We start from the raw sequence: 13,467 nt of genomic DNA on the forward strand, positions 1-13,467 counted from the left end.
TCTACCAATCTCTTTAATTCCATCTCCCCTTCCCGCCTTACTGTCTTCACTCACTTTGTCCATTTTCCCGCTTTAGCCAGGCATCTATATCTATATCTATATCTATATCTATATATATATATATATGTATATATATATCCTCCTTCAGTTTTATTCTCTATCTCTCTGTCTCTGCTTTCATCAAGTCATCTTTTTAGTTCTTTCTCACACCATTTGTGCCTCCCTTCCACCATCCATGTTTCCATCTTCCTCCCTTCAATTCCATTCAATTCCAATGCAATATTTCATTTCATGGGAGCGTCTTCAGGATCGTGGTATAAGAGGTGTAAAACACTTAGGAACATGCTCTTGTAGAAAAAAAAAAATCAACTTTGGTGTGGTAACAGTACCTCCACTATACTTTGGGCCGCATCACATCACTCTATCGCTGATTATTTTCCCATAACAGCACATCCTGCCCTGTTTTATTTTAAATTTTAATGAGCTTTGAGTTATGAGTGCTACATCCAATAATTACGATTGAATCTCTCTAAATCAGCTGAAAGCTGTCCAACAGTCTATTTTTTCCAGATGTGAAAACATCTCGAACATAGACGATCATGACGTTCCACCTCACTCCAAACATGTTACGTGCAATATTTTTAACCCAGTGTCACGGTCAACGTGGGAAAGATTAGGTGCTGCAAAATGAGGAGAATGTTTCCCTACACGTCCATTCAGATTGAGATGTTTCTTGCCACATCTCATACAGCATTTAGTAACGTGGCAAACACGGTCCGGTTTGATTAAACCGTAATTATAAATGCAAAGTGTAAAACCCAACCGCTCCTTCTATCCATTGGAAAATACCGTACGCCTTCACATGGCTTAGCCTATGTGAAGTCATTTTGTCGCTTATAATCTGTATGCAGTGGACTGACTGTGTGGTGGAAAGGAGACAGTTAACTTAGCCTCACAGGGATGTTGTGAAATTAAATTAAACTTAACTGTGGCTGTGATGGTGTGCGCCAGATGTAAAGAGTTTCAAATGTCACACTGCGCATCCACGCAGATTACAGTGGATAAAAGGCTTCATGTTTTCCTGGTATACGTTTTGTGGCAAATATTCAAATAGTATTCAAATAACGCCTTGACAAATTCGAATAGTTTACTATAATTTTGCATGAAAATTTTGCATGAAAATTTCTATCCTTACTCCTTTCCTGATGTACAGGTTTCAGAATTTTATCTATTCCCTCCGCACCTCCCTCCCTCCCTCTTGTTCTCACATCCTTCTTTTTCCCCTGAGGACACATAATTCTATCTGCAGTCAGGTAACAGAGAATAAAGGGTGATAAAAGAGAGAGAAGAAATCAGACCAAGGTCACTCACACACACACACACACACCTGTTTGGATGAAGCTGGCTCATTTTCAGGGATTCGTTGGACCTTTTCCATTTAAAAAGCTCAAAAGCCTGAAAGAGAGAAAATCCCCCAATTATACTCAAGGAGACACACACACTCACACACACAGATGATCCCCTACAGAAACAGACGAAACACACACACTGCATACACAATGTATTTACTTTACATAACACATACCATATTCATCACACACTTCATTCCAGTATGTAAATATTAGTGTTCATTGTCATTACTGTCACTCACTCTGAGGAACAAGAGAGAAAGAGAGAGACAGACATACACAGAAAGGTTAACAGGGAGACAAATAAAGAACAAAAAAGAGAAAAAGTAACAGAGGCAAAAGTAGAGAGTGAGAAAAAGACAGACAGATGGACTTGATGAAAGTACACGTTCGCCACACACCTCCAGGGTTGGGGGTTCGATTCCCGCCGCTGCCCTGTGTGTGCGGAGTTTGCATGTTCTCCCCGTGCTGCAAAGACATGCATGGTAGGCTGATCGCATGTCCAAAGTGTCCATAGTGTATGAATGGGTGTGTGAATGTGTGTGTGAGTGTGCCCTGCAGTGGACTGGCACCCCGTCCAGGGTGTACCCCGCCCCATGCTCCCTGGGATAGATTCCAGGTTCCCCACGACCCTGAAGGATAAGCGGTATAGAAAATGCATGGGTGGATAGATGATCAACCTGTAATAATAAACTCACCTCCATTTTATTTTTATTTATTTTTTACTTTTTTTTTTTAACCTCTCTCAGTGTCTTATATATATATTAATAAAGTTTCATATCACACTCATTCATACCACAGCTCTGGCAAAAACACACGATGACAATAAATAAAAGATTAGATAAAAGAAGGGATAAGATAAAAAAAAACAATGACTGGAATGGAGAGAAAGAGAGAAAAAATAAAAAGAGTGTGAGGGACTAAGAGACAGACACAAAGAGAGAGACAGTGAGGCAGGGGCTGATATGGCATTTATAATAATTAATATCACAGTTGTCTCTGCTTAGTAGAGATTGAGAGAGAGACAGTGGCTGATATGGCATTTATAAACATCAATTTCACAGTTGCTTTTGCTTAGTAGAGATTGAGAGAGAGAGAGCCATTGATACAACACTACTGCCACCTAGTGGACCTGCCATTCAGTGACGCTTCAATGAATCCATCCATTCTGTACTGCTTATCCTACGCAGGGCCGCGTGGAGCCTGGAGCCTATCCCAGGGAACTTGGAGCACAAGACAGGGACACCTTGGATGTGGTGCCAACCCATCGTAGGGCACAATCGCACACAAATTCATACACTACAGACAATTTGGAAATGCCAGTCAACCGACAACATGTGTGCTTGGACTGGGGGAGGAAACCGCAGTACCCGGAGGACTTCCAGAAGCATGAAGAGAACATGCAAACTCCGCACACACATGGCAGAATTCGAACCCCGAACCCCAGAGGAGCAAGGCAAACGTGCTAACCACTATGCACTATTACCACAGCACTATTACATGCTGCTTTGTTACTACATTCACTGAAAGTGTGTTTATGTGACAGTCACTCTAACGCAGATCGTCCTGCTGCCAGGATTAAATCTCAAATTGGCTTTAAAACATTGCTGCTTCGCAAGTCTTTAAGTTACAGAGGTGCTAAACGTAAAAAAAAAAAAAAGAAAGAAAGAAACTGCCCTGGCTAGCAAAACCTACTCTGTCAAGTTAACTTCTAATTTGTGCCCCCACATCCCAAATTTCCTGTTGTGCCCCTCAAATCCCATCACATCCCAAATTCCCATTGTGTCCTCCAACATCCCAACACATCTCGACTTCCCACTATGCAACGCCCAACACATTCCATTACATCCCAATGTCCCATTGTACCACCACCCCCCTATCGCACTTTTCCACTGTGCCCCCCTCCAGCTACCTCCCCCCAAACACACCCAAAGGCTTCATGTTACAGAGATTTTTTTTTTCAGTGTAATACTAGAAAATTGCTCCAGGTTGTCAGCAGGGACCCTTTCCTTTCATAATCAATGTACCACGTAAGTTTGTGGGAAAAGATTGCTCTGTTTGTCCTCCTGCATCATGCATCAGTTTTCATCACCTATATTTATTGGTATTTTAAAGAGTTGTTTATTCCAATGTTGTTTAAACCACTGATGTTTTTTTTTAACTGAACAGTTGATTGTAGGATTATATATTATGTCTGCAACTGTCACACAAGTTTATGGCTCAAGGGATCATATCCCACCACATCCATTTTTCCCACTGTGCCTCCCCACTTCTTGTCATATCCTAACTTCCTATTGGTCCCCCAATATTCCACCACATACCAACTTCTTATTGCACTGTAGCAGTATGTAACCCGCCTCACCCCACCCACACACACATCTTGCTGCATCCCAACAGCCCCCCACCTCCCACCACATCCCAATGTCCCACTGCCCCCCCAAATCATCCCACTACATCCTAACTTATCATTGCAAAGTAGCAGCATGCAACCCCCCACATTTTGCTGCATCCCATCAGTTACCCACCTCCCGCAACATCCCAATTTCCCATTGTGCCCCCCCCAACATCCCAGCAGATCCTAACTTATTGCAGCGTAGCAGGATTTACCCCCCACACAAATCCTGCTGAATCCCAACAGCCCCCTACCTCCCACTACATCCCATTGTCCCACTGTGCCCCTACCCCCCCAACCAACATCCCACCAAATCCTAACTTCCCACTGCACTGTAGCAGGATGTACCCCCCCCCCACCTCCCATCACATCCCAACGTCCCATTGCACCCCCCCAACATCCCACAAGATCCTAACTTATTGCAAAGTAGCTGGATGTAACTCTCCAAGACCTGCTGAATCCCAACAGCCCCCCACGTCTCACCACTCCCTCCTTTTCTCTTTCTGTCTGTCTCTCACTCTCTGTCTCCCTTGTTTAGGTAAAACATGAGATTCTGAAGTGCAGCTGCTGAACATATCGGTGGTTCTGCTGAGTAATCCTCTGACCTGACAGTTCTGTTTGCTCCAAAAAGTAAAACACACACACACACACACACACACACACACACACACACACACACACACACACACACACACGGAAAGCAGATATTGAACGGTCAGAGAATTCCACCCTCCATGTCGGACAGTGTATCATCTTTCTCAGCTATCTGACGCCTCTGTTCTCACAAGCTGCAGGAGTTTGACGGAAAGAGGACAAACTGAGAGGTTGCTACAGTTTTCCTCAATCAGTGTGTGTGTGTGTGTGTGTGTGTGTGTGTGTGTGTGTGTGTGTCTTACCCCTGATGGCCGAAGCTAGCAAGCAGTTGAAAAGATAGCAGTTCATGAACTTTTATACTGTTAATCAATAATTCAGATGTAAGCAGGATAAACTCCAAGCAGCCATCCAAATCACAAAGGGTGCCCATTCTGGAGGTGACTGTGTGAAGGACCTTTGAGCTAGCTCACTATCTATGTTTTGCAGGTAATGTTTAGCTACTACAGTGATAGTCTCCTTGCTTATGCTGGATTATTTAATATTTTATAAGATACTTAGTTATATAGTTATCCATGTTGTAAACTGACGGACACTCTCATTCCATCCACGTGCTACACTAAATTGCTGTGGTGTACACAAGTGACTGACGACTAAAACGCTGAAGGAAAACAAAGCTTAACGTGGCTTACTGTACCAAGAAAAATGCTGAGCAACTCCAAATCTCTTATAGACATAAAGGACAATTTTATAAAAAGAGAACAATCATTTTCAGGTGACATGTTTTTGGCCTAGAAACACATTTTTTTGCCACTGTTCAATAACAAAAATATCACACACACACACACAAATAACCACATTAAACCACATTTTACAATAGATAGCTCTGGTCCACTAATTTGATTGGTTGAGCAGAGTTCCAAGAGTGCCCTATATTTCCTATAGGGGCACAGAAACATTTTACTGTGCGCATCACTCTGCTCATCTGTGGCAAGCGATACTTTTCAGGAATATAACTTCTGACTTGAAATATGAAAACTCGTCAGAAGAAGGGATGCCAATTTTACAGAAAACACCTTTAATGGGAATATACAAATCAGTGTGAGCTAGACATGCTATAAAATGTAGTGGCGCTACTTCGGAATGCATTTCCGCTCGCAAAGCAAACATGAACAGAACGTTTGGCCAAACTGTGTCTGAAATGTCAGTTACTCCATGTTCATTTCTTGTAAAAGCAATATCGCATTCTCAATCGTGTACCGCACTCTTGTTTGTGTGATATTGTTTAATTACGCTGTTTAGCAATACAAACAGTAAAGCTGTACGAGTGCATGTTGGAAAAAAAAAAACATGCTTAAGATGAAATTTATGGGGTCATTTTTCAATAGTAAACAGTAGTTATGATCATTTGGGACCAATAGAGAGATATGGAAACTGATCAGCACACTAAAACAAAAAACATGATGGTCTCTGTCTGTTTTCCACACACATTCTCTCTGTCTCCAAGACACACAGAAACCTAGCCTTCCTCACATTATGAAAACACTTCAGCCTTCCCTAAAGAATTAATCTCAGCTCTACGGAAGCCCTAAGCTACTGTGCATTATTCACTTTTTTCTGTTGTTTTCTCATGATCTCGACATAACAAAAGCTGTTTTCTCACGATGTAATTTTATCCTGAGAAAATCTGACGCTTTGTGAATGCGACTGGTGTCGCATGGTGGCGCATGGTGTCGCATCTTCGCCATGATAAATGTAATACATCCCCGCTGTAGAGATGGATTTTATCTCCGCATTAAGAGAGAGGGATGTGCCCCTTCTCAAGTGTCAGACACTAACGTGGAAATCGTCAAACCTGCAGGGATGAGGTATTTTTGTAGGCCACCCCAGAAGTTAGTATCACCCTGGTTCCCTTGACAAAAAGCCAAAAGGATTTTTTCCATTGGCTTTTGGATTATTTCAGAAAACAAAAGTTTATGATTCTTTCGTTCATTAAGATAAGATTCATAAGATTTTGAAGCCTAGATACAATCGTCAGAAGTTAAAAGCTAATGTTATGCTATAAACGAACTACACCATGGTCTCATGACTTCAACGTCACCACCGCTACGCTTCCTACAACTCTTTCAATCTTTATTTAAAAAAAAAAAATTCCAATTGGAAAATACTATAAATTGACAAATCTACAAGTTAGAAAGTTTGAGTTGGAATAGTTTGCAAGAGTGCGCGTATTAACATGACGAGGGTGTAGTAGAGGAGTTTTCCTGTTCGGCGTGATGACGTTTAATGTCCCTGACAACCTCCGTAGTCCCATTCGGCCACTTGTTAGCAACCATTTTTTTCAATTTGGCATTTAACCAAAAAACCCATTTAAAAACCCCATTGACTTCAGGACGATGGAGGTCCAGTACACAGGAAAATTAAGTTGAAATCACGAGAAAACAACAGAATTTTTTTTTTTAATGCATGGCTGCTTAGGGCTTCCGCACAGCTCACATATCTATAAAGGAAAACTGCACCAGAAATTGCGTTCCTAGTAATAAGGAAGCAACAGGAAGCAGTTAGCACAATATCATCTGCATAATGCTAACTATCTGAGGTCAACATCCATCCAGTTACCAAGAAGATCCTCTCTCTCTATCATTTCGGAATCCGCATAATTTCACTTACATAATATGAACAAGAAACAGTAAGCATAATTTAACCTGCAACGAGGACCGCATAATGCTAACAACATGCTAAAAATGTTGCGGGACAGTTGTACTCAATATTAAATTTCAGTTTTTAAGGTTCGGGTCCATAGAACTCATGAGTAGAAATCCTAAATTTATCAGCTATCCCACTGAGCAAGTAAAATCTTAATCCCATGGTTTGGTTGTCAGGAAACATATGAGGCTAGGAAACATAAGTGGTAGCTAATATAATATAGTAATTTTTTTATTTAAATTTTCATGCTAACACCATCAATCTCAGATCGCTTACTAACCAAACCACTTGGAGTCCAACTTCGAGTCTAACGCTTGCTGTCTCCACTACTACTACGTTGGATTTGTCATTGTGACAACACGGAACATCATTGGAAAATGGGACGTGAGAAAAGAAGCTATGGCTTCTTTAATGTGCTTCAGGGTTGAATTTACCTTAAACATGCAAACATGTTAATCAGTGATTATCATTATATCAATTCCAACCCTTTCTCTGTGTACAATATTAAACGTTCACAGATTTTGGCTCACACTTCCAAATGACCGGGGCATCGTGGTAAGTGGAGGCTACAGCCAGATACCACTTCAATCAAAGAAGTTAAAAAAAGAAGAAAAAAAGCAGTGATGTTATGTAATTAACACTGGAGGCAACTGGCTCAGCCAATTTGACTTGTTAATGAGAAGCGCCTGTGACTCAAAATGAGAAGCGGTTATAGAGGACGTAAGCGAAGGTTCAACGGCAGCAGATGGACAATATAAATTGTTTAATCTTTAAACATGAATGACTGACAGTGAAACTGACATGAAACCACAGTTGAGGAAACCTCAAACACACACACACACAGTGCTGTTAAGCTACTTACCCTGATGGAGGAGAAGGAGAGAGAAATTTGACCAGCACATGAATGAATGAAACCAACCTCCCCCTCTCTCTCTCTTTCTCTCACCAATCATTAACTCTGCATGTGTTATCTAAAAGACATTGCGCAAAAGCAAAACATGCCAGAAAGATACATATATATATATAGAGAGAGAGAGAGAGAGAGAGAGGGAGAAATGGAAACAGACAGAGAGAGAGAAAGCGTGTCTAAGAGAAAGACACAGACGAAGGTAAACGGATAAAGAGATGTACAGACAGCTAAAGTACAGTGGATTTAAAATGTCTAGAAACTCCTGTTAAAATTAATGTGGTTTTTTTTGACATAAGAAAAATGAAACCAGAATCAATCAGGTCAGCTCTTTTTCCATCTTTAATGTAATATAATACAAAAGCCCTAAACAGCAAGGTGTGATTTTTTTTTCTTTTCCATTTGCTATGGCCGCGTCTGAAATCGCGTACTACCCTACTACTCATGTCCGACTTCTCAGTAGGCAAGAAATACCCGGATGGTGTACAGCTTCCGGTGAGATTTTGCAATGAGCAACCGATGGACGCTACGCGAGTCAAAAATTCCCATAATGCAACGGGACTGGTGCGGACGAGCTCAGACATAACAAATGGTGGAAGTCAGCATGTCGTCTCTTTTTAAGTATTAAACCTTGGTTAAACAGGACTTGGTTAAAAATACCTGAATAAACTGTTAACTTGTTGAAGGTTTAAATAAGAAAACTGTTGTCACAGCGTTTGAAATGTTTCTGCGATCTCCATCATGCCTTAGCTGGCCGAGCTAACGGCAACGAATTTACCTCAGCCTGTTAGCCCCGCCCATACCGCCCATATTACATTACTAATTCAGTTAAATTTCCTGATGTGAATTTTGTTGTTAGTGCGGTTGCTTTAATCCGGTCGTCCCTTTAAGATTTTTCTGTTTATGATGACGTCGACGGTCACATGTCAATGCCTACATGGCGGATCAAGTATGTCCGGGATTGTATTCATACTACACATACATACTGATACATACATACGTACTGTTTCAACGGTCGTGCAGTAGGTACCGTCACAGTACGCGATTTCGGACACAGCCTATCATTATTTTGACTTACTAAGTCAAAATAACAACTTAGTAAGTCAAAAATAATGAGATATTAAGTAAAAAATAATAACTTAAGTGAAAATAATGACAATGGAAGTCGAAATAATGACAGCATTAAAACACACACACACACACACACACACACACACACACACACACACACACACACACACAGTTGCTCTCAATGGCAAGTTAGCACCTTGCATGGCAGTTCTGCTACCATTTGTGTGTGTGAGAGTGTGTGTGTGTGAATGGGTGAATGAGACACAGTGTAAAACGCTTTGGAAACGCTAATGTTAAAAAAGCGCTATAAAAGTGCCGACCATTTACCATGTTTTTAATTTTGAAAACGCTTTTATTTCTTGAACATGTTTCAAGTTGTTAATGAATTTCACTGTTGCACATTTACGATGTTTTTTTTTTTTACATTAATGTGCAGTTTATGCTTACCTTGTGTGCATTGTATGCACATATTTATGATTTCTTGTTGCAATGTTTGTTACTCAAAGTAAAAGTAAAAAGTAATTAAACATAATTGTGTGTGCCCTATTGTTAATGTAAATGTGTATTTCAGTAATATAGCTAAATAGGAGGGTTTCAGTTACCAGCATTTATATTAAAACATGTCTGCAAAACTAACATTTAAAATGAAATATTGATAACGAATCAATATTGAATCAAATCAAATATATCAAAACCATATAAATAAGAATCAAATTGCCAAATTGGTCACAATACCCAGCCCTAACCGAACCCCCACAGATACACAACTTGTTATTGGCTGTTTGCTTGTCTCTCCTAGCACACTTCCTTATCAAGGCATATGATAGGCTGTTTATGATCCAGGGACGGCGCACGCTTGAGGGTTGTTCATGCAACCAAACTTCATGTCTGTTTACATTTTATCGAGCATTATACCAAACTTGTTTCTATCGTTACCGATAAAGGTGTACCGTCGATAAATACCGATAGCCCTATAGCCTACACAATAAAACAAGGCAGCTTGAATTCAAACTTTGATTTTTATTTGACAAAATATGAAACTGAAAAAAAAGTGTCATCAAATTAAATTGTGTGGCGTTCACCAAACATCTAATAACACTTCAAAGAGCAAACATAGGCCTTGTACAAAACAAACATTTCAAACAATAAATACAGCCCAAGTTCTCTCCTCTTTCATCAAACTTTCGGTCAGTTCAATAATGGTCTCCGTTTTGTCTTCTAAATGTAAGAAGCCCCACACGACATGTGGGTAAAAAAAAAAAAAACAACAACATATCATGACCACGTTTTAGCCAATTAATTCGTTCCCTTGTTTTATGTAAATGCATTCGAGGGAACGAATTAATAAAACATGAGCATGTTGTGGGAACAAATTCTTAATCAGTGCCCACGAGATATATATATATATATATATAAATAATATATATATATATATATATATATATATATATATAACCATGCATGTCATGTGCATGGAGCCGTATAAATACGGCTCGATAGATAGCTTTACAGAGTTCTGTTTAATATTTTACACACGTTTGTGCTGCCCCTCTGACCTCGCACAGTTGTTATTGTAAGCTAACGTCAGACGTCACGTCTTCCGTCAGTGCGTGTACTATACTGACTGTGTAGTTTTGATGCATCGCTAACTAACTTCCAATTAATTAATTTAATTTATCATGAGTGGCAATTTATTTTATTTTCTTTACTACATTTTAAGCAAACAATAAGTTGTTATTATGTAAGTTTCATTCATAATGTTTCCCCTTTTAATACTGGTATAAAAGTTCATATCAGTATGGTCCCTTATAACCGGTATGACCACATACCATGGCAAGCCTAGTGGCTGGCTTCACGTCGCGAGAGAAGGAAGGAGAAGCCTTTATTTGTCATATATACATTACAGCACCGTGAAATTCTTTTCGTCGCAGCTTCCTAACAAGCTGGGGTCAGAGTGCAGGGTCAGCCATGATACAGTGCACCTGGAGCATATAGGGTTAAGGGCCTTGCTCAAGGGTCCAACAGTGGTAGCTTGGCAGTGCGGGGGCTTGAACTCTTTGAACCCACTGCTCTTAGTACATATTAGACTTCACCCTCCCCAGTTGGTAGCCGTCATGTGACAGGGAACAGTTGGCTAGTGGTTGGGAATTGCCAAATCACCAAACTGGGGAGAAAATGGGGGATAAAGAACTAAAAAAAAAAAAAAAGAATTATGGCATCATGAACTCTGCTAAGCACCAAAATACTATATTTTACTCCCAAACTTGGTTGCCTCTGCAAGGAGGTTATGGGTTGAACATTTGAATTGAGAATAACAATACTAATTGAACATACAAATAAACACAGATATACTTGCGGCAACAAATTAGAAACTGTGCGTACAAGTTAAAATAATATGTAGTACTGTAGCAAACATTTGTACATGTGTATAAGGAGGTATTATATATTTATTAGGGGGAGTGTATTAGCAGTTATAAATAAAAGCAGAATTTAAATGTTTCACGTTGCGTAAACCCTAGCTAATACGTCAGGTGTCAGGCATGTTACAACATCAAAATACATGTTTTATTCCACCTACTGCACAGCCACACACACACACCAGGTTAAACTTTGTGTACACTAAAAGTTTGCTGATCTGTCATGGGTAAAGACTACAGGATTGCAGAAGTGTGGTGTAGCTCAACTCTCACTCTCTCTCTCTCACACACACATACACACACACTCACAAACAATGTCAATCTCCTACATGAACACAAAAAGAAAGCAAACACATGATCATTTCGAATAAGCTTCTTACACAAAATTCCATAACACTCACCCAGCGAGTCAGCTCCGGTTCACAAATCTCCCTCTTATTCTGTCCCCCTGATCTCTCTCAGCCCTCACATGAGCTCCATTAGTGTAATTCAATTTAAACTATGTCCCTCCCCGCACTTCCATATGAACCACAAGGCTGAGCAGCAAACTTCGAGAGTGACTGGAGTCAAAACTTCGCAAGCACAGCATTTCATATCACATTCAACACTCTACATGCTCTTCACGTACTACGACCTGCTATGTGCTAATTTGAATGTTTTCTGCAAGATGTGCAAAGCTATTACAGACAAGTTTGGTCACGTTGTTTGTTTTTGTATTTGGGCTTGTCACCATACCAGCTTCAGTGGCTGTTTAATGGTGAATACAGGTATTTATCAGACAAACTAAATTCAGTAATAATAAAAGTAATTAAAAAAAAAGCAAATAAAATAAAAGATCACAATATAATTCAGCTGAGAAAAGTCAGGCATTTCTGTACAATGTGACTCTAAAAAAGATTATTTAAATTTGCTTGTGATAAAAGTTGTAAAAGTTTTCCTGGGTCCCGTCTTATAAAACAACTCTTTCAAAGTTTGACCTGATAAAAGACGTTGTCTCATGACATTATAAATAGGGGCAAGCTAAAAATATGTTTTATGGTTGTTTGGTCACATTGAGGTAATTGCTTCTATGCTCTGGAAGTCTCTGGGACTGTACCAAAGTAATCAACACAATTCTTTCAAAAGATAATCCTTCAGTTGGTCTTTTGATGACATCACCTCAAAAATCTCCAATACTCTTGGTGTTCGACTGGGTTAGGATCTGGTGACTGTGAAGGCCGTAGCATAATCTTCCATGGTTAGTCGCAGTGTATGATTTTCCTCTTTTACTGTCTAATTTGTTACTCAATCACGTTCCGTTTCCAGTGGACCTCGTCCCTTTTGTGTCCGACTGTGAAGTTATACTACAGCAGCCTCTGTTTCTCGACACCGGAGACGCGACTGCACTGAAAACCTGCTCCTGTTGTAAACGCATTACACACCGCTACCTCAGCCTCCGTTCCTAACGGCCATCGAGCGCACAAAACGACATGGCACTGCTGACCATGATTAAATGAAAAAACGATTTGTTTTTGGCAAAGCGGCTCTGCACAGTGCACACTTCCTTTCCTACGATGGCATTTTGAACACACTGTTTTAAATTATTTTTTTTTTAAATACAAGATTTCCAAAATAAAGTTGTAATATTTTGTGAATAAACTTGGGCAGAAAGTCATAACATTATTAGAAAAACAAGTTTCAATACTTCAAAGTCTAAATCAAATATTACAAGGAAAAAGTCACGAGATTTCGAGAAGAAAGTTGTAATATTTCGAGAAACAAAGATAACGAAAATAAAGAAATATTGCATTTTCTGACACGTCCGTATTACATTATTATTAGAAATTGTTTATTTATAAGAAAGAACATGAACTTGGAGGAATTAGTCACCTTCAAGACTATCGATGGTTACATCTGCAACATGACAGATATAACTCCAGCCACTCTGTACAGCAATCAAGCTCACAATGTGTTTTGACATTGATTCACCATTAG

At 39.8% G+C, this 13,467-nt stretch overlaps 1 protein-coding gene across 1 annotated transcript in view; it reads right to left on the minus strand.

Moving 5' to 3' along the window:
• The window catches only part of slc2a9l2 (solute carrier family 2 member 9, like 2), a 131,960-nt gene extending 118,798 nt beyond the window's left edge, over positions 1 to 13,162 (minus strand). The window contains 2 exon segments of the mRNA XM_053649635.1: positions 1,388 to 1,455; positions 11,895 to 13,162. Of these exon segments, the coding sequence (XP_053505610.1) occupies positions 1,388 to 1,438 (51 nt within the window). The 5' untranslated portion in view covers positions 1,439 to 1,455; positions 11,895 to 13,162.
• Positions 13,163 to 13,467: the final 305 nt, after the last annotated feature.

This window comes from Ictalurus furcatus, chromosome 2 (genome assembly GCF_023375685.1).
Source record: "Ictalurus furcatus strain D&B chromosome 2, Billie_1.0, whole genome shotgun sequence".
Taxonomy (NCBI): domain Eukaryota; kingdom Metazoa; phylum Chordata; class Actinopteri; order Siluriformes; family Ictaluridae; genus Ictalurus; species Ictalurus furcatus.